Below are 27,205 nucleotides of genomic sequence, written 5' to 3'. Positions count from 1 at the left end.
TGTAGTAGCTAACTAAGTTTGTGCACTCTGCTTTGGCGGCTTAGGGTTCACAGGTTCAGATCCCTGGCATGGACCTACACACCGCTCATCAAACCATGCTGTGGCGGCATCCCACATACAAAATAGAGGAAGACTGGCACAGATCTTAGCTCAGGGCCACTCTTCCTCACCCCAAAAATAAATAAATAAATGAATAAATTTTAAGAAAAGATTATCAAGTACATTTCTAGCCACTACTCTGTCTTCTAACATGAATAATCATTTATCTCAAGAGAAATAAAACCCCAAAACACTGAACTAGATACAATTTCAAAATACACTATAAGGTACTACATACCAGACAAAATAAATACTAAGCCTTTATGTTCAAAATATTTCCTTAAAATTGTCCCTAAGAATGGAGACTAGTAGTTTCATTCTTAACACTTTCAAACAATTTCTCTCTAAGTCTTTCAACTAAGTTTTTGTTTTCAAATTTTGAATATACAAGAGGGGCAGAACGTATGAAAAATGACGGAAAAATACTGTAAGATTTTCTTTATATGTGTAGCATAAACATATGTGAGTCAGATTTAGATATCAACACAGATCCAAAGTACACCTTTTACTTTTATAAGCAATATCAATTCTATCATAACGTGAATTCTCTTTGAATGTACAGTAAAATCTGTGATTGTTTTAATATATCCATTTTTAGATTTTAACTACAATGGCTCCCTTAACTGAGTTGCCTTAGCCAACACCTTTTTTGGCCTTCTATTAATTATGCCATGGCATGCTGACCACTCGCAACTAGTATGCTATTTTTACTGTATTCAGGCACTAGTGAAGTTATATGTTTAATAAGTCAGTTGGTTGTTCCCAGACCTGGTTATGCCAGTTTACTTGCTGTAGTTCTTACATAACTTAATTAAATATTGTGTAAGTCTATGGAATACAAGTGCAAGAAGAGGGTTGTTTCTTTGTAAACTAAGTTGAACGACTCAACAGAAGATGAGTCATTCTTGGAAAGGTATTGAATTAGATAAAGGTGAGACATTTGTAAAATATTAGGGAAAATTATTAAAAGCCAGAAAGTAACCTATATTTAGGGTTTTTCAAAAGCATCCTTAAGCTTTTATTCCACTTCAGAGAAATCAAAACTGGAAATTGCAAATCATCCTTCACGGATATAGTTTACAAAAGAACAACTTCTTTCAACTCCACCTTCAGAGATGGTGTTAGCTCTACATCAAAAAGTTGGCAAATGAACATAGATTTATATATTTTAATTCAAAATTTTAAAATGTTAAGATGTGTATGTTTTTAATTTTCCTGCTTTTTATTCAATAACCTATAAGTAACTGTCCCAATCTCATGACATACGAAGCCTTCTTTTTTTTTCTGAAGCCCCTGTTTAAGGACTTGCTATACCAACTACAGAAATACTACATGTCTATATAAAATAACAGTATGTAGTAATAAACACTTTTAAAATAACTTTATGGAAAAACATATTAGACTGTATGCTCCACAAGGACAAGGGTCCCTTATCTGTTTTGTTCACTGATGTATCCGAAGCACCTAGAATCGTTCCTGGTATATAGCTGATGCTCAATAAACACCTGTTGAATGAAGGAGAACAGGAACTTACCGTGATGACAGCCTTGTGAATACAGATCACTCCTCTGCAGCCATATTCTGCCTCATCTTCAGATTTGTAGTAACTTAGAGTATTATTTTTCAAAACTACCCAACGATCCTGCCACCCACGAATGTAGTTTGTCCACTGGGGGTGAGAGGGGAAGGAGGGCAGAGAAAAATGAAAAATAAAAAGTCAGTATTTCAGAAATCCAAACTTTCTGAAACAGCAATCAATCTAATTTTAGAACCAAAATGTGAAAAGTTCTAGCTTAATTATAAACAGTAAAAATGATTATAAAAAATGAAAAGTTGAGATTTTCTGGATTACACAATGATTTTAAGCAATTTGTACAAAATTAAAAATAAAATAGATAAATAAAATATAACATTTTCTTCTAATATTTGAGGAACACAAGTGAAGCAGATTTCAGTTAAAAATTCTGCTTCGTTCTTTGTGTCCTCACCACGTTCACGACACTTGAATTGTTTTGGTCCCTGCCATTATTAACACTGTAATAGAAAAGTGGTTATACAGCCTCTCATTCTCCTACATCAAGTACTGCATGGAGCCTTCTAAATCAAGAGAAGTATGAAGCCAATCATGGCTAAAACTCTACTTTTGTTGTAAGTTATTCTTACATGAAAATTTACAATACTTCTAACTATATCAAACTAAAAGTACTAGATCATTAATCTTTAGTAAGTCCACATCAACTTTATTTTTTCCTCTACAGAACTCAGCATTACATATTTAAAATAGTTAATTCATTTTCCAAGTTTCTCTGAAGATCTAGGTTTCAAATCCAAGAGTAATAAAATACTACTAATATAAAACTGGTTTTCAGAAACATACTTGGATTAGCTGTTTGCAGCGCATACAAATTGTTTCCATGTCGCTCTGCTCAAGCCTTGCTGCACACTGAAGATCACAGTCAATAAACGTGCAAAGGCAGAGAAGGGTGACCTTTATGGGAATTCTTGATTTTGCATACTTTTAATGCTCTGGGAGTTTTAAGTATGGATAGACAATTCCAAAAACTAACTCAAAATGCACTGTTAGAAATATACTGCACTGGCTCAGGCTTTTTAGGCACCGAGAAATCTTTACTTTCCTATTCCCTAATTCAGCATGTTTGAGATGGTTCAGCTCTTAAGTCTTCTAAGCCCCATCATTACAACCCCTCCCTGAGAGTTCAGCCATGCTGGCAATTTAACTCCTTCTTCCCTAAGGGCTCTCTAATCACCATCTCCTTATTTCTAACTCTCTATGACTTACCACCATTTAGACACCAACTTGAAATAATGATGGTGACATACAAAACTGAATTCACCTCCTCCCTATGTTGCTATTTCTTTGGCTATACTGCTACTTCTGCGCTCATTGAGATTCAAACCTGGCTACAGTTCCTGTACTGTATGGACAGAGTAGTAGATACAACATCAGAGAGACTCAGCTACTTTACTAGTTGTGTGAAGAGTTTTGACAAGTAATTTAACTTTTGTGAATTTCAGTTTCTTTGTTATTTCAATGGCTGAATAAAATCATGAATACACCTACTATATTCATAGGAGATACTCAATACCTGACAGCTCCTTATCAATCTTTATAGCCTTCATTATCAACTCCTATTCATCTTTTCTTCATATTAAACTCTTAAATTTGGCACCTCCTCTCAATTTTCAATTAATCCAATCAAATTATCAGGTTCCTGGATTCCTGAGGTTTAATAACCTTACCTCTGGTATCTTCTGCTTTTTATTTCATGACTTACCTAGTCTTATTTACTTATTAGGCATATTTGCTTTCTCACGTATTCATCTCATTGAGCCTCCAGCTCCAAAACTTACATGGACAAGTCCCTACTGCCTATAATACAAATTGTTTAGATTGGCAGACCTTAATCCTACCTTGCTTCCAATTATTGCCTGTCAGAAACCTAGTAACTGCATGACTGTGGTCAAATTACTTATCCTCTCTGTTTGTTTCTTTATCAAACTCTGCCTCTCAGAGTTGTTAAGATTAAACAAGAATAGATTTAGAACACTGCCAGGCACACAGTATTTTCTCAGTTGGAGGCAGAGTTATGCAGAGCTAATAAAGCTTAATCTTCAGCACAGCTCACTAGAAGAGGCCCCTTCCAAAGTGACAGAAGGAGCCTGAGCAATTTTGTGTCCCTAATTTTATATTATTTTCTTACAGAGGACTCAATAAATTACTTAAGTTTCAGGATCCTTTACTCAGTAAATGTTAGCTCCTATTACTACACCTAGAAGACAGATTTTTGCATTTCTCTACCCTGGTAATGTTCCCTCACTCTTCCCCATTTAACTAATAGAGACAAAGCAATATGTTAGACACTGCAGAAGAATCAAAGATTCCTACTCCCAATAGTCCAGTAAGCATAAATTCAAGAGGAAAAAAAATACGTTTAGAGTAAGAGACAGAAGCAAGTTACAAATAAAATGCTATGGGAATTGAAGGGAAGGAGATGTGGAACAGTTGGCAAAGTGAAAAAAGGATTCATGGAAAGAACAGTATTTGAGATGGACTCTAAAGATGGATAAATTTCAGCCAACAGCCAACAGTTAGGCTTGTGGAGAAAGAGAAGATAAGGTAAACCTTGAAGGATGGAGGGATTCAGAAGAAGCTGGATGAGATTTATTTGATCCAGGTTTGGTTGCTCTCCAGTCCTAGGAAGGCGTGAATCTTTTCTTATCCCTGATCCATCCTGATATTTGTTATAACTACCTAGAATTACTGCCTACCCAGTACTTTTGAAACCTACGTGCTTAAGAAGCGATTCCACAGAAAATATGTTTCAGAGGGAATTCCATGTATTTTAGATTATCATATGGAAAAAAACCTTCGGACTGGTATATTTCTAACATAAGTTTACTCCCTCCTACTGTTTCAAATTCGTTCCATTTGGGCGTGGGGAGAAACAAAACAAATTAGTACTGGGACTTATCTACTTTACTCAATAGAAGGAAAAGAACAAATGCGGAATTCTAACTCTTGTTTAAATTACCAGGTGAATACAAAGGGCTCAAAATATATATGTACTTTAAATTTAAAAACATGTATTCAATATAAAATACTTTTGATTAAAAAGCTTCCAGGAAACAGTATATATAACCATGAATTGTTAAATTTCAGGGAAATTTCCTTCATCACCATTAACAAGAATAATACCAAAACCTAAATTCTTGTTGCTTCTACGTATACAGCAACATTGAAGTTATTTACCTACCACAGAAGTGGCCAAACACTGTATTTCTATGCATTTAAATATCAAGGAGATAGTCTTCCATTTTTTGTCATACAGTATACCTACTACACTGCTCTGTATAGTGAATACTCAGAGCACTGGTGACTCTTTCCACCAGTCACTCCAATTCTCCCCGCAAAAAGTGATGGTCAACAGGTCAAAAGTACAGCTTGTTTTGTAAAATACTAAACACCTCCACAATACTAATTTGGAAGTCTGCTTCTCATTTATTGAGAAAAACTACCAGAATCACTGAGAAGCAAAGAACTCATTTCAAAACACGTCCATTTGAAAATGTATATACCTATATTACACAATGTGTTCAATACAGATTCCTAAATTACAAGATACATTTAATCTAAAGAAACCCAGGGACTTCACTTTATTAAAAACCTTTCACTGAAATTCCAATTATGATCACAATACCAACACACACAATTTTTCTGCTATGCCAATAAAAGTTAACACTTGCAAGCCTTAGTTCTGACATCTCACGCCTTTCTCACCAGCCTTCCAAAGACAATATAAAAGCCTAATAAGAAACAATTTCACAAACGATGTCCAAATGCTCAGCCAACGCATGTATACTGGAAGTAGGGTGATTTCTTAATAGCCAGAGGCTGCACATGACTTAGTATCTTATGACGGACCAGCTTGTTGAGGGACTGGCCGCACCTCCCCCTCTCCCAGTTAACTGCTAGCTCCAGCCTTTTCTAAAAGTTTAACAGGAAGGGAGAAGGAAGTAAAAAAGGCAATGTGAATCTTCTCATAGCAAAAACTCAAAACAAAACAAAACAAAACCCCAAACCAAAAATGCCCCAAACCATGTACTATCAAAAAAAGATCCCCCACCTTCTCTCTTAAAAAAGGCCTCATCTATTTTAACTAACCAGCCTTCAAGTCCTACAACTATCTGCTTTGCTAAAATTTTGAAAAACGGGTTTTCAAAAAATACAGGAAAAGCAAGACGTCTTTTCTTTACTCTGGCCCTCTGACTGCAAGAATATTTTATTATTAAATAATTCTCTTCTTCCCGGACTAAAGGTCGGTCTCCTTCTGACGTGTTCCAAGTTACTATGAGCATTTCTTGTACCTATCACGTGCCGATTCAAAAGTTCTTTTCTGACCTGGGGTAAAGGGTGAGGGGAAAAGTACAAACGTCCTCCTCACTGAGATGTCACCACTTCTGACCTGGCGTAGTTCACTACCTCACATTTCAGCACCAAGCCGAGTTGCTCCGGCTTCTGTCTCAACAGCCGCGGCCGCAGAGCGCTCAACCCTACTCTCCCTCGGCATCTCCCGACCACCCTCGTTGGAGGTCCGACTGGCATCACTCCCATATCCAGCCGTTCGGACACCGCTGTCGCCCATCCCGGATTCCTATCCCCGGGACAGCTGCCGCCCTGGGTGCGCATCTCGTTCCCACACTGGATCCGGGGTTGGGACACGTCTTCCCAGGCTGTCGGCCGCCGAGCCCAGGGCAGGCGAGGAGGACGGCCCCCTCGCCACCCCCACGCCACCCCTGGCCCGGGCACTGCCGCGGCAGCCCTCAGCTCCGCACTCGGCACATTCCGCGGCCCCCGCCCGGACGGCCCGCGCTCCCGCCCGGCCCCACCCCACGCCCTCCGCTGCTCGCCGCGCGGCAGGTGAGTCCGGGCGGGCGGCCCCCGGCCCCGCGGGGCGCTCACCTTACTGAGGACCCCGCAGCGCTCCACCGGCAGCCTGCACTCCGTCTCCGGCTCCTCCTCCGAGCCCGACGAGTTCCAGCTCTGGTTATCCGACATGGAGGCGCGACAGCCGAGCAGGAGCCCGGCCCCTGCTCCCTGCGCTGCGCCGGAGGAGGCGCCCCGTGCCCGGGGTGAAGGGTCGGGGGATGGCGAAGGCGAGAGGGCCCGCTCCGGCGCGGGGGGGAGCTGGAGGAGGGACGAAGTCCACCCGCCGCGCCTGACACCGAGCGGACCGGGGAAGGAGGACGAGCGGCGAGGGAAGCCTGTCCTTCCAGCCGCCAGCCGCCGCCGCCGCCGTGACCCCGCGCTGCGCCGGCGCCGCCGCCCGAACTCAGCCCGGTCGATGCCAACCTCGACCAGAAGCAGAAGGGAGGAAGAGCGAGGAGGAAATGCAGCCGCAGACCCGAGTCCACTCAGACCTCCGCTACGCCGCCATCTTCCTGCCTGGCCCACTATTTACCCTCCCCTCCCCTCTCGCCCTGCGCCCGCCCCGTCTGACGTCCCCGCCCGACGTCTGACGCGACACGCCGAGGCTCGGGGGTGTCCTCCCGCGCCTACCTCCGGCCCTCCCGGGTGACGCCGGCGAGACGAGGGGGAGGGGCGGAGCGAGGAGGAGGGACGGGGGTTGCCGCCGCGCTGCATTCTGGGGAGGACGTTGCTCCGTCAGCCGCGCGGCCTCTTGGGAGTTGTAGTCGCAATTCTGAGGCTACGGGTGAGTGCTTCGCGCCTCGAAGGCTTGTCGCCTTGGGGACGGTCAAGCGGTGGGTGGGCTTCCTGTGAGAGTTGCGTGACCCGTCCCCTCGGCCGCGCTTCTGTCTCTGCCTAGCGTGTTTGTGGCGAGCCCGCCGGGCTTGCGGGCCCGGACGTGGTAACTCTCCGCTGAGGATGGCGGGCCTGCCTCCATGGCGGCTTCCCGAAAGCCCGGGAGCATCTTGCAGCTCGCGCGGGCGTGGTGTGCTGGGCGCGTCCGCCTCCGCCACGGGCCGGGGGTTTGCCACCTGTCTGGGTGCTTTCTGCCAGACCTCCTCTGGCAATTTCGAAGGGCTTCCACCTCGCTCTTTACAAGTTAGACTTCACACTTGACGGTTCCCGCTCTTGGAAGGAAGCGGTTTCAGTCGCTTCGCGCCAGAGCAAGCCCTTCGCGTTGTTAGATTTCTAGTTTTTATTGTGTGGAAAATAATTTTGAAGATGTCTGAGAATAAATGACGTTTGAAGAGCTTTTAAAGCAAAACAAGGATGTGAGATGATCGCCTGGAGTTTTCTCTTGGTCGTGAATGAGTCTCTTCCTGAGACCCAGGTTAACCATCTCTACCGACCTCCCTGTCTCTGGAAGACGGGAAGGGTTGGGCGAGAAGCTTGCCTGTGGCGGGGGGACCGGAGTGCGGTAGTCGTATTGAATAATAAGGGCTTAGGCCGCAGGGGGCTGGCTTTAAGACCAGAATTAGTGGAAGGACCCATAAAAGATCTAACAGATCTTGTCTAGTGTTTTTGCCTACATTTAAGGATAACTTTTATTGTGAGATCTTTAACTGTGTAGCTTCAGTTCTGTTCTGTCGTTTGCTGCTTTTACATCTTGCTAAGTTCCTAATAATTACCAACACTAAAATTCCTTATGAAACCTTAGAAAGAATACCTGCTTACTGCAGGGACGGGAGGATAGGAGTGAAATCACCAACCTTGGGGAAAAGGCACAGTGGCCAGAAAGAGCTCTGGTAGCGATAGAGGCCAACTTAACCGGGGTCTTTCCTAAAAAAAACATAAAGACGGGAAGTGTCCCTGCGAAGTGTATGTTTCAGTCCTCTAGATGGGCACTTATAGATGCTGAATCTATGTAAATAGGTTACAAATCATTTTTCCATTGTGAAATCTAGTGATAATAATTGAAAGCCATTCAGATGAATAAAACCTTGAGATAAAGCTTTTGAAAATACTCTTTATCAACCTGTTAATTAAAACAGTCCCCAGGTTATCATTCAAAAGAGAAAAAAGAAAAAAACCCACTTCGCACATTTTTTTCCTCTTTATTCAATGACTAAGTTATACCTTTGGAATGTTAAATACTGTAGCAATTAAGTTTTACTTTGCCTTCCGATTGCCTAAATATAGTTAGACTTCCTATTTCTGATTGTTTTAAGCTCTAGGTTTTAAAATGTCATTAGTCTCAATAAATGATTGTGAATTGTTGAGAAATCCAGTTCATAGTGCAATTTAGAATCATGGGAGCATAGCATATGTTTATTTTTAACTTGAGCTTTCTGTTGTATGCATTTCCAAGTTGTGTGTGGTTGTAACCGCCAGCACTTAGATCACTAAGCTGCCCACTTAGTAGGAAATTGTTTCGTTGTATTTAGCATTAATATGAGAGAAATTGCCTTTTTTAAAAAAGGTTTTTGCCACATTGTTCCTCTATAGTTACAGGATTATTTAAGAAATTTTTTTAAGTACAGAAGGATTTTTGTATACTGATTACCACATTCCAGGTTGGGATTCTCTTCATTTCTGTTGATGGGAAGGAGCTGTGATACAAGAATAAAATACGTGAGCTTTCTCTCTGTTCTCTGATGAGAGTAATAGCTTCTGAGATTCCTCTCTTACTAAGAGCCTTCCCCAACCCTCTTATAAGTGTTCTATATTTTCTCTTTTAGTAATTTTTTTTTTTTACTTTTAGAACTTGAGCCCACCTGGAATTTTTTTTTTTTTTTTGCATGCAATGAGGTAGGAATTTGATTGTTTTTTAAGGACCCAGCCACTTGGCCCAACAATTCATTGAATAGTCTATTCTTACCCTTATATCTGTGTGCTCTGCAAAGTCTCCATATACCTAGGTCTGTTTCAAGGCTCCATTCTTTTTCATTGATCTGTTTGCCTGCCTATGCTAATACCAGACTGATTTAATTACTTAACTATACTATTTTCATATATATAATAGCAAAATTGTGATATTCTTTTTCATTTGGATATTTTTGTGTGTCTTCTCTTCCAGATGAATTTTAGAATAGCTTGTCAAATTGCGTGGAAAATTCTATGGGGATTTGGATTGAGAATGCTCTTAATTTTTGAAGAAAATGACGTCTTTACCATATTAAGTCTTAGTCGTGGTCGGGCACTTGACATTCCTGATCTGACTTTTTCCTTACCAACTATATAAGATAGGCCTCATTTTAAGGATGGTGAAACAGTAGCTACTAAGTTAGTAGAGTTAGGATTTGAACACAGATCTATCTGATTTCAAAGATCATACCCTTTTCTTTGCTTCAGAATGCTTCTCAAAGTGGGAAGAATTGTGTAAATAAATAATATATCCTGTAGATAAGTATATCAGAGCAACTGTGCTCTTAATACAGCTAATGATTTTGAAAATCTTTCACTTATCCAGCCCTTACATCTATGCTGTCTTATTCAACACCAGTGTAGAATTTATTTCTGTTTTATTTCAATTTCTGATCTTTCGCGTGAAGAAACTGAACCACAGAGAAGTTAAATAACTTTCCAAAGGTCAGACAGCTAGTAAAAATCATAGTTGCAGTTTGAGCCCAAGTATCCTGTGTCCAGTCTTCATTCTCATCCCACTAGAGTTCTTCAATTCCTGTTTCCCCATTTTCCGCCTCATCTCATTCTCCCAGCTTTGATCTCCGCTAAACACCAATCCCAAAGCCTTCATCCCTGCCCTCCACTCCCACTGCCAAAACACAGAAGCCGGAAAACTCGGAGGTGTTGGAACTGAAAATCTTTGTAGTTTTACTGATTGACGGGTAGAGGAATGAGGGAGAGTATTTGTTCTCGATGCTAGAACTATAGCAGGAGGATGTCCCAAGTTGAAACTGAAAAGGTTGTCTAATTTTTAAAATTGATGCTATAAAGAGCGTTTATCAGTCAGCTCAGGCTGCCGTAACAAAATACCGCAGACGGACTGGCTCTGGTCCCTTTTCCTCTTCTTGTAAGAACACCAATCCTATTGGATTAGGGCCCCACGCTCACGACCTTAGTTACCTCTTTATAGGCCCTGTCTCGAAGTACAGTCACATTAAAAGTTAGGACTTCAAATGTGAATTTTGGAGGGACACGGTTTAGTCCATAATAGAGCTTATGGGTTCTATATTCCCACAGTATGTATTATGTTAAAGATGCATTTGGAGTTAAATAGTTCTTTTTAGCTAACCTAGGAATATAATTGCTCTTTGTAATGCTGTTCCAGACTGAAACATAACCAGTTAAAATTGGGGATTTACATAAGAAATGTGATTTTGCAAATTTAGAAATAGAGATATTCATCTTTGAAATAGAGGTAATGATCTATGAATAGCAGCAATCTAAAAACTACAGGACAAATGAACAAAATACGTGTGAATAATACAGCTGATTTTTTTTGCCCTATTTTAATGTCTTGAATAATCTCTGTGGTAAAATTGTGGACCACTTGAATTTTCTTCTTTGTACCATTTTGTATGAAAAAAATATATATAGGTGTGAGTATGTGTGTTCATGTGTATTTATAAATGTATCACTTTTGTAGTAGAAGAAAAGGTAATTATAAGTGATATAACTTAGTTAAGGATTAGTTAATCTCTTCACCTTCAGTCTTCTAAATTAATTTTCAACTTCGAGCTGTTTATATCCTTCTTTTTCCATATTTTCTTCTTCATCATCAAGAGAATTGATGATTGCAACATTTAAGAATACCCCATCAGTGTCTTCAGAGTTTTTTTCCCCAAGCTGCTGATACCTGTTCTTCATGTTTTGATGCATAGATATTGACAATTATGTCACAACTGCTGTCTCACAAGGATTATGTGAGGCATCCCAATTTTAGAAATGTCAAAATGTGTCCTCGAAGCAATGAATTACGGTACTTGCTTTTCTTTTTTATGCATGTCCCCTCATTTTTTTCCTGAGAGCACTATTTATGATTTTCAGAATATAAAGAGAGAGAGAGAAAGGGTATTTATACCAGTGTACATATTGCATTTTTACTTTAACAGTATTTTGTGAACATCTGTTTCATGGCATCCTGTTTAATGACTGCATAGAATTCCTCTTTTGATGGGCAATCAAAATTTTTCACTTTTTCTGTTACAAAAATGCTGTAAGAAACATCAGTTTAACTTTGTTTTTGTTTATTTGTCCAGCTCTTTTCCAGGGGCAAATTTCCAATGGTGGACTGCTAAAATAGAGAATATGTACATTTTACAATGTGATAATATCAAATTGTTCTCCAAAAAAGTTGCATTAGTTCACACTCCCCAGTAGTGTGTCTGAGTCCTCCCTCCCCACTTGAAGACAAAGGATGGTGATCTGAGAATACCACTGGAAGGGGATTGTGGCTGGAGGTTACAATTTGAGAATAAACCACATTGGGAATAGTAATCAGTTTATTATGGTTGACCAGTTGGACACTTTACTATTATTGGTCTTATCAAGGTTCTTTTGGCTGAAGGGGGCAGAAATACATTCCGGGTACCTAAAAATAAGAGAAGATTATTGCAGAGATCTCCCTCAGCTGGGCCTTGTCCATGTTGGAAGCTTGGAAAATGAGAACTTGATGTTTTTTTTTTCTGTCCATTTCTGGTGCCTCATGGTATCTTTCATCTCTCTGTTCTTGTGTTCTCAATCTCTGTTTCTCTGTCTCTTTCAACTCTCATCTTGCATATTGTCCAACTTGGTTTAACTACCTCTCAGTTTTGGGGCCCTATTAATGTCTCTTAGTTCGGATTCTTAAAAGAAACAAGAAGTTGGCCAGCCAATGCTCTAATCAGCTTTTCCCAAAAGTGTGCAATATAAGGCTGCCCCTTCTGTAGTTTGTGGGGAGTGAGAGGCTGGCTACAAACAATAGGCATATCTAATACGTGTAATTTTCATTATAGTCTGTTTCTCATTGTGGGGGTGGTGGAGGAGGCATTCTGAGGAAAACAAATCGTTTAACATATATGAAAATCCCTTTGTCAATCAGTGAGATTGTGCCCTTTTCAAGGGCATAGCACACACTAGCAACTGATAAATGTTAAATGGATGTATTAGATTGCATATATTATTTTTTTCCACTAGAATGTGAGCTCCTTGGGGGCAAGAATTTTTAATCTTTTTCACTCATTTTTTTAATAACTTTTTCCTATCCTTAGTCCCTAGCATAGTGCTTAGCACACAGAAGGCATTCAATATAATTAATTATACTTCATCTTTCAGTTAATAATTTAATTCAACAAGCATACAGTATACAAGATATATGCTGACTACTGTGGGGGATTTTAAGATAGTAAAAGGTAAAAAAAAGGTGGGGAGGGGCAGTGGGGGCTCTGCCTTCAAGGAGGTTGTAACAGAAAACAAGGTAAGAAAGGGTCACATGTAACTTATGTAATAGCTGAACTAGTGGTTTTTGAATTGAAAGAAGGTAACCTTTCCTCCTACCAGCTGACAGTGATAACCTGGGGTCTCTAATCCTGTTGTCTAATCCTGCTGCTACTGGATCTCTGTAGGCCACTTCTCCCAGGTCTTTCTAGTTAAAACAATGGCTATTTGGAATTTTAAAGAAAAAAGGATTGTCCTTGTTTGCTGATCTCTTTCCACCAAGTTATCATGTAAACTGTTTAATGATTGTTGTCACATTAAAAATATTATAAATTGATAGATCTCTCTTTTTATGACTTGTTAGTCTGTGTGTGACATTCAGCATATCCCCTAAATGAAGTTCAGACGTTTAAAAGGTGAAATTAAAAAGATTTCTGCAAGTCTCTCTGCCTTTTCCAATTTAGCTTATACTGCTTGCCCCTCTGAATGCATTTTCTTTTCCTGTTTTGACTACTAATTGATCATATTAGTCTCTCCCCTTGTTCCTGTCAGGCCTGTTAGAGAATCATGTAGTTTCTGCCACTCTGGTGATTCACGCTGAGTTCAGAGTGAGCAAGCAGGCAGTCCCTGGGTGTGAATCCTAGCTGGCTTCGTCTTTCATAACCGTGACTTTGGATGTGTATTTAATAAACGGCACTATTAATGTAACCAGTCTCATTTTATTACGTGTATATCCCAGTTGTTGTGCCGTTAGATGCATTTGTAAACTGATATTTGTATATCAAAGTGGATATTCATTTATGTGAAATGTGGTGAATGTGACTGTGTCCATTGCTGACCATGTAAACACTAGTTTCAGAAATATAAGGGGCTGCAAGAAACTTACATGTATTTATCTTTTGTGACATTATACAGAATTACTGTAAAATATCTTTGCAAGTGTATTTGATGTGGATTAAGGCCACCCCAGCTAGAGAAGCCCAAGGTGACCTGGCCTACATGCCAAACTATATGACCCGGTGGATTTTTTTTATGGTATGAATTAGGGCTGCCCCAGGGAGAGAAGCCCAGGGCATCCTCACCTACATGCCAATATATATGGCCAGATTCATATCTAAAAGTTATATGACCGCACAATAACCAGACCCCATCTGCACTGAAATCATTTAATGACTTTTTACATCATCTTTTCTTTTTCCAGTAAAAATAAGTCACATACCCATGCCTTATAAAATTAGCCCTAACCCTCAACTCAGGGCAGCAGCAGGAGTTCTGACTGCCCATGGGTCCTGTCCCCATGCAGCAGCAGCAGGAGCTCTGACTGCCCATGGGTCCTGTCCCCATGCAGCAGCGGCAGGAGCTCTGACTGCCCATGGGTCCTGTCCCCATGCAGCAGCGGCAGGAGCTCTGACTGCCCATGGGTCCTGTCCCCATGCAGCAGCGGCAGGAGCTCTGACTGCCCATGGGTCCTGTCCCCATGTAGCAGCGGCAGGAGCTCTGACTGCCCATGGGTCCTGTCCCCATGCGGCAGCGGCAGCAGCTCTTCACTGCCCATGAGTCCTGTCCCCATGCGGCAGCAGCAGGAGCTCTGACTGCCCATGGGTCCTGTCCCCATGTAGCAGCGGCAGGAGCTCTGACTGCCCATGGGTCCTGTCCCCATGCGGCAGCGGCAGGAGCTCTGACTGCCCATGGGTCCTGTCCCCATGTAGCAGCGGCAGGAGCTCTGACTGCCCATGGGTCCTGTCCCCATGCGGCAGCGGCAGGAGCTCTGACTGCCCATGGGTCCTGTCCCCATGTAGCAGCAGCAGCAGCTCTTCACTGCCCATGGGTCCTGTCCCCATGCCTACAGCTCTTCACTGCCCATGGGTCTTGTCCCCAAGCAGCAGAAGCTCTGACTGCCCATGGGTCCTGTCCCCATGATACTCCACACTATTCTCTAAATAAAAGAGCACCACTGCCAGACCTTGAGAGTCCAAGAAATCTTTCCTTGGCTCACCGACCCCACATCATATTCACAAAAGTGGGTACACAAACATGTGTAAAGTGAATGTAGGAATATTGAGGGGGTTGCTCCCCTATGTGTCTTAATCTTTTGTGTTAATGCAAAAAACTGATTGTATTTTACTTGTCTATCATCAACATCTGGCGTGCATATCTTCCAAATTACTGATTTTCAGTTAGACTTACATCTTAATAGGTATATTCATATCCAGTGTAAGCAACCCAGTGTACTAGTGTGTAAATGAACTTTAAAGGATCTATCAAATTTTTTAAATAGTAAAATACATTTTTCCAGTTGCTGAGAAAAATATTAAAAGCCAGTCATAAAATCTAGTTAAATAAAAGCAACCTTCTAATTAATCTGACTAATTTATGTGCATTCTTTTCACATGAATGGTCCCACAGCCAGATAGCTGCAGAATTTCGCTCTCCTTCCTGCATATGCTGGTACTATTTCCTTTCTCCTCGTTCCTCCCCTTCTCCTGCATTGCTACTGTTTATTGTATATTACTATTGTCTGTTACTATTTTCCCTCTTCTGTTCCTCCTCTACCGTAGCAATCAGCAGCAGCAGTGACGGGAAAAGCAGAGGATGGAGTAGGTGAGAAAGAGTGAGAAGCTGGGAGAAAAATAAGCTATAATGGTACTTTCATAACATGCCTTCCATCCTGTTTTAATTGACTCGTAGGAGTAGAGAAGAGAAGCTTATGTTATGCCTGTTCTTAATTCTTTCTTCAGTCCTGTTTCCTGCCCAGTATCCCTAGGGCCCTTCATCTTCTCACCATTTTTCCAGGCACTGTGATTGCTCTTTGTATACAGGCCTCAAATCTAAGCTTGATGTCCCTTTCCTGTTTCCTAAGTTTGTGTCCCTTTCCTACCTCCCTGTCTCATTTTTATTTTCCTCCGAGGGGAATAATTATGATTCTAAATGGTTAGTAGTATTAAGTTGGGTTATCCCTGTTATGGAGATGGATATCTAAGTAGGCATTGCCAATATTTACCTTGCTTTTTCTTTGATCTGTTTCTAACCACCCACTCCATTTGGATTGAAAGACTCTTTTATTCTATTAACATCAATTATTATTATTGTATTATGCTCCTACTGCCAATCTTATTCTATTACTCTGAACCTTAAGGTGATGTTGCATGTATATCTTAGACTCCTTTGTGTGTTGAGTTTTACCATTTAACTCTCCAAGGACAAAGGTGTTTGGGGGGAGAGGTACTCATTGATACCTTAATGCACTGCATACAGCTACTACTGAGGAATATGTCATATCCCGTAGACCGTTCCAGCATTCCACAAGAAGACAGTGATTTCAGAAACAGAATTTTAAAGAACATATAGGCTACCTTTTTGCCCTGTTCCCTGTTACACAGAGGAGAGCCAAGCCAGGCATGTTCCAAGCAGAAATATTCTTTGTTCTGTTGAATAAAATTGAAATTGTATTCTGTTATCTTGTATTTGCATCTGTTTGGTTTTGTGAGATAAAAGCTTGTCATGATAGTTGGTATTTCATAGGGTTCACTATAACAGTAAAAAATCCTTTAGTCGTGGGGCCGGCCCTGTGGCCGAGTGGTTTAAGTTCGTGCGCTCCGCTTGGGCGGCCCAGGGTTTCGCTGGTTTGGATCCTGGGCGCGAACACGGCACCACTCATTAAGCCATGTTGAGGCGGCATCCCACATACCACAACTAGAAGGAACTACAACTAAAATATACAACTATGTACTGGGGGGATTTGGGGAGAAAAAAGCAGGAAAAAAAAAGATTGGCAACAGTTGTTCGCTCAGGTGCCAATCTTTAATAAAAAAAAAATTCCTTTAGTGGAAAAAGTACCCAATAGACGTCTATAATAGATGAACAGTGTTAGTGTCCACTCTCTGCACGTATGCATTTTCTTTCCGTTTTTTCCCCTAAGCTTTTGAGTCTCTAACTTTTAACCTCTTTTCCTGTTACATTGAGAAATTCTTTTGTTACTATGTTAAAGTCATACTATATAAAGCAATGTGGTATTTTTAATTATTGATAGAATCCTCATGATAGTTATTGTGTAAAAGTTTTGCTTCCTATTTTTCTCCGCAGCCCTTTCATTGTTTCACTTTTAGTGTAATTTCAGATCCTCTTTTTAGTCCCGTAAGCTGAAAAACATTTTTATAGAATATATTTGTTGTTATGGTGATACAGAGTTTATGAGTATACAGTTTATCTTCATCCTCATTTAAGGTATTTATTAAGACCTGCTGCATGATGATCCTGACTGGGTGCTATAAAAATGAGGTATATACCACATCTTCCGTAGATTCATTGTTTTTTTTTTTTTTTTTTTTTTTTTTTTATTAATGTTATGATAGATTACAACCTTGTGAGATTTCAGTTGTACATTTTTGTTAGTCATGTTGTGGGTACACCACTTCCCCCTCCGTACCCTCCCCCCACCCCCCCTTTTCCCTGGTAACCACCGATCAGATCTCCTTATCAATATGCTAATTTCCACCTATGAGTGGAGTCATATAGAGTTCGTCTTTCTCTGACTGACTTATTTCGCTTAACATAATGCCCTCGAGGTCCATCCACATTGTTGTGAATGGGCCAATTTCGTCTTTTTTTATGGCTGAGTAGTATTCCATTGTGTATATATACCACATCTTCTTTATCCAATCATCAGTTTCTGGGCATGTAGGCTGGTTCCACGTCTTGGCTATTGTAAATAATGCTGCGATGAACATAGGGGTGCAACGGACTCTTGAGATATCTGATATCAGGTTCTTAGGATAGATACCCAGTAATGGGATGGCTGGGTCATAGGGTATTTCTATTTTTAACTTTTTGAGAAATCTCCATACTGTTTTCCATAGTGGCTGTACCAGTTTGCATTCCCACCAACAGTGTATGAGGGTTCCTCTTTCTCCACAACCTCTCCAACATTTGTCGTTCTTGGTTTTGGATGTTTTTGCCAATCTAACGGGGGTAAGGTGATATCTTAGTGTAGTTTTGATTTGCATTTCCCTGATGATTAGCGATGATGAACATCTTTTCATGTGTCTATTGGCCATATTCATATCTTCTTTTGAGAAATGTCTGTTCATGTCCTCTGCCCATTTTTTGATCGGGTTGTTTGTTTTTTTGTTGTTAAGCAGTGTGAGTTCTTTGTATATTATGGAGATTAACCCTTTGTCGGATAAGTGGCTTGTAAATATTTTTTCCCAATTAGTGAGCTGTTTTTTTGTTTCAATCCTGTTTTCCCTTGCCTTGAAGAAGCTCTTTAGTCTGATGAAGTCCCATTTGTTTATTCTTTCTATTGTTTCCCTCAACTGAGGAGTTACAGTGTCCGAAAAGATTCTTTTGAAACTGATGTCAAAGAGTGTACTGCCTATATTCTCTTCCAAAAGACTTATTGTCTCAGGCCTAATCTTTAGGTCTTTGATCCATTTTGAGTTTATTTTGGTGTGTGGTGAAAAAGAATGGTCAATTTTCAATCTTTTGCATGTGGCTGTCCAGTTTTCCCAGCACCATTTGTTGAAGAGACTTTCTTTTCTCCATTGTAGGCCCTCTGCTCCTTTGTCGAAGATTAGCTGTCCATAGATGTGTGGTTTTATCTCTGGGCTTTCAATTCTGTTCCATTGATCTGTGGACCTGTTTTTGTACCAGTACCATGCTGTTTTGATCACTGTAGCTTTGTAGTATGTTTTGAAATCGGGGATTGTGATTCCGCCGGCTTTGTTTTTCTTGCTCAGGATTGCTTTAGCAATTCGCGGTCTTTTGTTGCCCCATATGAATTTTAGGATTGTTTGTTCAATTTCTGTGAAGAATGTTCTTGGGATTCTGATTGGGATAGCATTGAACCTGTATATTGCTTTAGGTAGTATGGACATTTTAACTATGTTTATTCTTCCAATCCATGTGCAAGGAATGTTTTTCCATCTCTTTATGTCATCGCCTATTTCTTTCAAGAAAGTCTTGTAGTTTTCATTGTATAGATCCTTCACTTCCTTGGTTAAGTTTATCCCAAGGTATTTTATTCTTTTCGTTGCGATTGTGAATGGGATAGAGTTCTTGAGTTCTTTCTCTGTTAGTTTATTGTTAGTGTATAGAAATGCTACTGATTTATGCACGTTAATTTTATACCCTGCTACTTTGCTGTAGTTGTTGATTATTTCTAATAGTTTTTCTGTGGATTCTTTGGGGTTTTCTATGTATAAGATCATGTCGTCTGCAAACAACGAGAGTTTTACTTCTTCGTTACCTATTTGGATTCCTTTTATTTCTTTTTCCTGCCAAATTGCTCTGGCCAGCACCTCCAGAACTATGTTGAATAGGAGTGGTGAAAGTGGGCACCCTTGTCTTGTTCCTGTCCTCAGAGGGATGGCTTTCAGCTTTTGTCCATTGAGTATGATGTTGGCTGTGGGTCTATCATATATGGCCTTTATTATGTTGAGGTACTTTCCTTCTATACCCATTTTACTGAGGGTTTTTATCATAAATGGGTGTTGGATCTTGTCGAATGCTTTCTCTGCATCTATTGAGATGATCATGTGGTTTTTGGTTTTCATTTTGTTGATGTAGTGTATCACGTTGATTGACTTGCGGATGTTGAACCATCCCTGTGTCCCTGGTATAAATCCCACTTGATCATGGTGTATAATCTTTTTGATGTATTGCTGTAATCGGTTAGCCAAAATTTTGTTGAGGATTTTTGCATCTATGTTCATCAGTGATATCGGCCTGTAGTTCTCCTTCTTTGTGTTGTCCTTGTCAGGTTTGGGGATCAGAGTGATGTTGGCTTCATAGAATGTGTTAGGGAGTTCTCCATCTTTCTCAATTTTCTGGAACAGTTTGAGGAGAATAGGTATTAAGTCTTCTTTGAATGTTTGGTAGAATTCTCCAGAGAAGCCGTCTGGTCCTGGACTCTTATTTTTGGGGAGGTTTTTGATTACCGTTTCTATTTCCTTACTTGTGATTGGTCTATTCAGATTCTCCATTTCTTCCTGATTCAGTTTGGGGAGATTGTAGGAGTCTAGGAATTTGTCCATTTCTTCCAGGTTGTTCAATTTGTTGGCATATAGTTTTTCATAGTATTCTCTTATGATCTCTTGTATTTCATTGGTATCTGTTGTGATTTCTCCTCTGTCATTCCTGATTTTATTAATTTGCGATTTCTCTCTTCTTTTCTTGGTGAGTCTGGCTAGGGGTTTGTCAATTTTGTTAATTCTTTCGAAGAACCAACTCTTTGTTTCATTGATCCTTTCTATTGTCTTTTTTGTTTCAATATCGTTTATTTCTGCTCTTATTTTTATTATTTCCCTCCTTCTACTGACTCTGGGCCTTGTTTGTTCTTCTTTTTCTAGTTCTGTTAGGTGTCGTTTGAGGTTGCTTACGTGAGCTTTTTCTTGTTTAGTGAGGTGAGCCTGTATTGCGATGAATTTCCCTCTTAGGACTGCTTTTGCTGCATCCCAAATGATTTGGTATGTCGTGTTCTCATTTTCATTTGTCTCCAGATAATATTTGATTTCTTCTTTAATTTCTTCAATGATCCATTGTTTGTTGAGAAGCGTGTTGTTTAGTCTCCACATTTTTGCACCTTTCTCTGCTTTTTTCTTGTAGTTGATTTCTAGTTTAATAGCGTTATGATCAGAAAAGATGCTTGATATTATTTCAACTCTCTTGTATTTATTGATGTTTGCTTTGGTTCCCAAAATATGGTCAATCCTTGAGAATGTTCCATGTGCACTTGAGAAGAATGTGTAACCTGCTGTTTTTGGATGAAGTGTTCTATATATATCTATTAAGTCCATCTGGTCTAATTTTTCATTTAATTCTATTATTTCCTTGTTGATTTTCTGTCTGGATGTTCTGTCCATTGGTGTTAATGGTGTGTTGAGGTCCCCTACTATTATTGTATTGTTGTTGATGTCTTCTTTTAGTTCTATTAAGAGTTGCTTTACAAATTTTGGTGCTCCTGTGTTGGGTGCGTATATATTTATAAGTGTTATGTCTTCTTGGTGGAGAGTCCCTTTTATCATTATATACTGTCCCTCTTTGTCTTTCTTTATCTGTTTTGCTTTGAAATCTACCTTGTCTGATATTAGTATAGCGACACCTGCTTTCTTTTGTTCATTATTAGCTTGGAATATTGTTCTCCATCCCTTCACTCTGAGTCTGTGTTTGTCTTTGGGGCTGAGGTGTGTTTCCTGGAGGCAGCATATTGTTGGATCTTGTTCTTTGATCCATCCTGCCACTCTGTGTCTTTTGATTGGGGAGTTCAATCCATTTACATTTAGAGTGATTATTGAGATGTGGGGACCTACCACTACCATTTTGTGTCTTGTTTTCCGGTTTTCTTCAGTTTCCTTTGTTTCTCGTCCCATGGTTTAATCTGTTCTGATGTAGAGCTGCTACTCTCTGTTGTTGTCCTTCTACTTATCTCCTCTGCTCTTGGTTTTGTAGCCCCTTTCCTTTTTTGGATTTTTCAGGAATGAGGGTTTTCCTGAGGATTTCCTGAAGAGGAGGTTTTGTGGCAACGAACTCCCTTAATTTTTGTTTATCTGGGAAAGTTTTTATTTCTCCATCGTATTTGAAGGATATTTTCGCTGGGTAGAGAATTCTCGGCTGTAGGTTTTTGTCCTTCAGATTTTTGAATATATCATTCCACTCTCTTCTAGCCTGTAAAGTTTCTGCTGAGAAATCTGCTGATAGCCTGATGGGGGTTCCTTTGTAGGTTAGTTTCTTTTGCCTGGCTGTCCTTAATATTTTCTCCTTGTCGTTGACTTTTGCTAGCTTCACTACTATATGCCGTGGAGTTGGTCTTCTTGCATTGATAAAGTTTGGAGATCTATTGGCTTCTGTCACCTGAAGATCCATCTCCCTCACCAGATTTGGGAAGTTCTCAGCCATTATTTCTTTGAATAGGTTTTCTGCCCCTTTCTCCTTCTCTTCTCCCTCTGGTATACCTATAATCCTTACGTTGCATCTCCTAATTGTGTCTGATAATTCTCGGAGAGTTTCTTCATTTCTTTTAAGTCTTGCTTCTCTCTCCTCCTCTGCCTGCAACAATTCTATATTGCCATCTTCCAAATTGCTAATTCTTTCCTCCATATTATCGGCCCTACTGTTCAGAGCATCTAGATTTTTCTTAATCTCCTCTATTGTGTTCTTCATTTCCAATATTTCTGTTTGGTTCTTCTTTATCGTATCAAACTCTTTTGTGACATAGCTCCTGAACTCGTTGAGTTGTCGGTCAGAATTCTCTCTTAACTCAGTGAGTATTTTAATGATGGCTGTTTTGAAGTCATCATCATTTAGGTTATATATCTCATTTTCTTTGGGATTGTTTTCTGTGTATTTGTTACTTTCTTTCTGTTCTGGAGATTTAATGTATTTTTTCATATTGCTTGATGATGTTGATTTGTGCCTCCGCATGGAGATAGAGTTTAGTTGCTCCTTTCACTTGTTTCAGCTGCTGCGGTGGGGGGAGCAGCTGTTTATACTTCACCAACCAGGAACCCTGTCCGTAGTTGCTAACTGGGCCTGGGCCCCTCTTCGTAGCCACAGTGGCCCTTTGGATTCCCTCCTCTGCCGTGGGGGCCGTCACGGGGGGCTTCAGGCTGCAGGGGCCTACTGTTGTTGCCCACCTAGATGCGCTCTCTCCTTGGGGTCTGCAACGGTGTTATGGGCTTTTCCAGCGGCCAGGGGTGGGATCACTTATATTTGTCGCTCCGTTGCTGTCGGCACCCACCAAATCTCACTTGTCCTCTATGGGTCGCAGGAGAGCTATTGGCATCTTCTACAGTCTGTGGTTAGTACACCTAGCTATGCTGCTTTTGCCCTGGGGTCTTCCAGCCTTGTGGCTGGCAGCTGGGTGCCTTCTACTGGTGCTGTGCAGAGGCTTTCCCTAAGGCTTCTGTGAGCCTGTAGGGTTTCCCCCTAGGCTACTAAGCTGGGTCTCTGGAACTCTCTCCAGCCCCAGTCCTCTCCGAGATCTCCGGCAATCCCTAGCCTCACCGGGTGGGCAACGGCAGCTGGGGGTCGCCCCGTCCTCTGGGCTTCTCTCCGGGCCTCTGCCGGGAGCTCTGAATGCTCAGCGTGGCCCCTCTGCTACCGGCAGACAGAGAGTTTTGTCTGCTGCCTGGCGGAGCTCTGGCACTTCCCCTCCGGGTCGCCGGACCCGCCTTTGAAAGTTCCCCCGCCCCGGTCCTCTCCGAGATCTCCGGCAATCCCTAGTCCCGCGGGGCGGGCAACGGCAGCTGGGGGTCGCCCCGCCCTCTGGGCTTCTCTCCGGGCCTCTGCCGGGAGCCCTGAGTGCTCAGCGTGGCCCCTCTGCTACCGGCAGACAGAGAGTTTTGTCTGCTGCCTGGCGGAGCTCCGGCGCTTCCCCTCCGGGTCGCCGGACCCGCCTTTGAAAGTTCCCCCGCCCCGGTCCTCTCCGAGATCTCCGGCAATCCCTAGTCCCCCGGGGCGGGCAACGACAGCTGGGGGTCGCCCCGCCCTCTGGGCTTCTCTCCGGGCCTCTGCCGGGAGCCCTGAGTGCTCAGCGTGGCCCCTCTGCTACCGGCAGACAGAGAGTTTTGTCTGCTGCCTGGCGGAGCTCCGGCACTTCCCCTCCGGGTCGCCGGACCCGCCTTTGAAAGTTCCCCCGCCCCGGTCCTCTCCGAGATCTCCGGCAATCCCTAGTCCCCCGGGGCGGGCAATGGCAGCTGGGGGTCGTCCCGCCCTCTGGGCTTCTCTCCGGGCCTCTGCCGGGAGCCCTGAGTGCTCAGCGTGGCCCCTCTGCTACTGGCAGACAGAGAGTTTTGTCTGCTGCCTGGCGGAGCTCCGGCGCTTCCCCACCGGGTCGCCGGATGCGCCTTTGAAAGTTCCCCCGCCCCGGTCCTCTCCGAGATCTCCGGCAATCCCTAGTCCCCCGGGGCGGGCAATGGCAGCTGGGGGTCGCCCCGCCCTCTGGGCTTCTCTCCGGGCCTCTGCCGGGAGCCCTGAGTGCTCAGCGTGGCCCCTCTGCTACTGGCAGACAGAGAGTTTTGTCTGCTGCCTGGCGGAGCTCCGGCGCTTCCCCACCGGGTCGCCGGATGCGCCTTTGAAAGTTCCCCCGCCCCGGTCCTCTCCGAGATCTCCGGCAATCCCTAGTCCCCCGGGGCGGGCGTCTCTCTGGGACCCTCCGGGCGCCCCGAGCACCAGGCTGGGTCTCCCCGCCAATGGCGGGGAGAGACTCTCCCCGCGGGCTCAGGTGTGCAACTCCAAAGTTTCCCTCTGCGTTTAGGAGTAATTGCAGGGGGTTTAAGTAGGGTTCTGGTCACCTGTTTCCACCGTCGCTCCTCTGTTGTGTTCTCGCTCCTGCCCTAGATGTGTGTGGATCCTCTGGGGGCGTCCGTTGGAAGAAAGCCGCTTGCGGGTACTAGGCTGCCCGTCGGGGTCGGAGAGTTTTCACCTATTTCCACATCCTCCCGGAGGAAAGTCCGTCCGCCTTCCGATGTATAGTCGCGTGGGTGTCTCAGACGTCCTGAGATGCTGTCTGGATATCCTTTGTCAAGCGATAAGTGTCCAAATAATTGTAGACTCGAAGGGCGAGAGACAAAGAGGACTACTCACGGCGCCATCTTGGAATCCACCCCCCGTAGATTCATTGTTTTCTAGCATTTTACTATCTAGGAATGCAGACATTGATTTTTTTTTTAAAGATTTTATTTTTTTCCTTTTTCTCCCCAAAGCCCCCCAGTACGTAGTTGTATATTCTTCGTTGTGGGTCCTTCTAGTTGTGGCGTGTGGGATGCTGCCTCAGCGTGGCTTGATGAGCAGTGCCATGTCTGTGCCCAGGATTCAAACCAATGAAACACTGGGCCACTTGCAGTGGAGCGTGCGAACCTAACCACTCGGCCACGGGGCCAGCCCCTTGATATGTTTTTAACAGTTACATTATTATTAAAGAGCAAGTAAAGATTTAAAATTGCTTGTCACATAGTAAGTGTTCTGTAAATATTTATTGATGAATAGAGTAAGTTTAGTCATTGATGATTGAAAGGAAGCTGTAGGAATTGTGGTTAACAAGGCCTGGGAGAAAAATCACTAGCGTGGTTAAAATTAATGAGAGCTTAAAGAAGCAAAGTCCATCATAGGTTTTTCTAGGAAGAAGTATCATTCGTTAAGGACTTACTAAATGTCAGGCTTTGTTTTAGGGTTATTACATTTAGTATTCACTCTTCACAAAAATCGTGCAAGGTAGACGTCCTTATTTTGCATATAAAGAAATGAAAGTTCAAAGAAGTTAAATAAGTTGCCCAAGGTCATAGCTAGTAACTAGTCTAGCCTAGACTTCTGAACCTCAGAGGTTTATAATATGTATTTTTAATACATATAAAATTAATTTTAGACTAAAAAAACACTATTATCCTAAAATGATTAAACATTTGAGTATCTATTAGAGCCAGATTACATTCTAGGTATGTTGCCTAGTTTTTCTTTAGTTTGACCATTTCTTTAAAGAAAATTCATCCACATACATCCACATTCTTAAGCTGCAATAGCATATTATGTAGCCAGTTTATGACTTTTTTCTGTGACTGATAACTAAAGGAGTGTGTGCTAACAAGTCTCTGTTCTGATTACCCACAAATAATTTAAGTGATCTCTGGAGCCTATTGCAATTATTTCTTTGCCTAATGTTGGTAAAGGAATTGTGTATTGATTAAACTCTTAGCATATCAGGAAAAATAGCCATTGGCATTTATCATCATTTTATTTTTTATATTTTTGAGTAATTTATGAATAATCTTGAGAAGTAACAATAAAGGAATAGTGAACAACTTTATTAGAAAATGTAAGAAAAATTGAAACTTTGTAAACTCAAATTTTTATTCCATGTTTTCTTGAAATGGATAATGTCCTTTGAAAGGAACTAGCTACTCATCAACTTTTATACATGATTCTGGAACTATCTATCCTGTAAATAAAGATTCCAGATTTCGTATGCATCTTTAATAGATTCTGGCTTATCATTACTTTTGGTTCTTTATCTTGCACTTCTATTGTCAAAATGCAAGAACATTGAAATCTTTGATATCTCATAATCTTGTTAAAGAGAAGACACCCATTTTCTTTCCTCCATAATTGCAAAACATTTTCATTTTTATATTTATAAACATCTGTTAAAATTATAAGTCCAATAAAATTTTCATTTCTACATCATCGATTTTCTACCTCTCGCCTTTGTATATACATCTGCCTTAAGCATTTATTCACTTACAAACCATATTAAGTAACCTTTAGTGCACAAACATCATAGTGGATGAAAGAACACTGTCATACATCCTGTTAGCAAAATGGGATGTTCCAAGTTCTCGTTGCGAAATACTCTGTGATGAAATCCTTCCTGTTGAATGAATGACTGGATGGGAATGCTGTATTTGCTTTTTATTCTTAAAAATGCTTTGTTCAACTCATTGATTCTTGAGCTTGAGAAAATGTATCTATTTGAGTCATCTGAAAATTCATGGTCAAGATTTTGCTTCTAAGATCAGTTTCACCATCATTATTGTCTAGAATGCTATTAGTCTTTTTGAGTTCATCTTCTGATTTGTCTAGTAATTGTGAAACTCTTCTGTCAGTTTTCTTCTCTTTGCCAGTATGGGCAGAAAATGAAACGTTCAGAAATCTCAACTATGTTTAATGAAAGCTACTAATCCCGCCCCCGCCCCCCCCCCCCCCCCCGCCCTGGCAAAAAGGGTGTCTCTGTACTTCTCTTATACTTTCTTTCAAAGATAGGATACTATGGGCAACACAATAAGAAAACTGACAGATGATGTAATAGTGATGATTTATTTCACCATTAGATCATCTTTCTAGGTGATTCCATTCCATTTTTTTTTTTAGCATAAATGCTTAAAAGTAATTGATGAGTAATGATTAAATAATTCCTAGGATGATAAAATGGCAAAATACTCAAGATATAGGAAAAATAAGATCCCTAAGATACCGTAATGTATCTTCAGTTTATAAAAGGGATCACCATAATATATCTTCAATTTATAAAAGAATCACCATAATGTATCTTCAATTTTTAAAGAAGTCAAATAGATCCATACAGAAATTGCAAGATAGAGTGAATTTTATTCTGTTAAAAAATTGAGTAAATAATTTTTTGTTCTTTGGAAGAGTTCTTAGAAAGAATAAGATATAAAATATCAATGCTTACAGATAAAGTTGCTCAAAGAAGAAACTCAAAAACTGAAATTACGTGTAATAGATCCTTGTGATATTCCATGGGTTAATATAACTACATTCTTTAATTTTGTTCCGTAACCAAACCTAAACTAATTT

General features: G+C 41.3%; 2 protein-coding genes across 8 annotated transcripts in view; one reads left to right on the top strand and one right to left on the bottom strand.

The window, feature by feature from the left end:
- CERT1 (ceramide transporter 1) overlaps nt 1-7,221 on the bottom strand; it is a 122,217-nt gene extending 114,996 nt beyond the window's left edge. For all 6 annotated transcript variants that reach the window (XM_070571623.1, XM_070571624.1, XM_070571628.1 and 3 more), the window contains exons 1-2: nt 6,581-7,221; nt 1,634-1,768 (exon numbers count right to left, since the gene is read on the bottom strand). In XM_070571623.1, the coding sequence (XP_070427724.1) occupies nt 1,634-1,768; nt 6,581-6,676 (231 nt within the window). In that variant the 5' untranslated portion in view covers nt 6,677-7,221. The remainder of the gene's footprint in view (nt 1-1,633; nt 1,769-6,580) is intronic.
- POLK (DNA polymerase kappa) overlaps nt 7,195-27,205 on the top strand; it is a 73,317-nt gene continuing 53,306 nt past the window's right edge. For both annotated transcript variants that reach the window (XM_070571621.1, XM_008538346.2), the window contains exon 1: nt 7,195-7,331. The gene's annotated coding sequence lies outside the window, so the exon portion shown is untranslated. The remainder of the gene's footprint in view (nt 7,332-27,205) is intronic.

The sequence above is a fragment of the Equus przewalskii genome, chromosome 13 (assembly GCF_037783145.1).
Source record: "Equus przewalskii isolate Varuska chromosome 13, EquPr2, whole genome shotgun sequence".
In the NCBI taxonomy this organism is placed as follows: domain Eukaryota; kingdom Metazoa; phylum Chordata; class Mammalia; order Perissodactyla; family Equidae; genus Equus; species Equus przewalskii.
The sequence above is the reverse complement of the archived record's forward strand: the minus strand, read 5'-3'. Positions and strand labels throughout refer to the sequence as shown.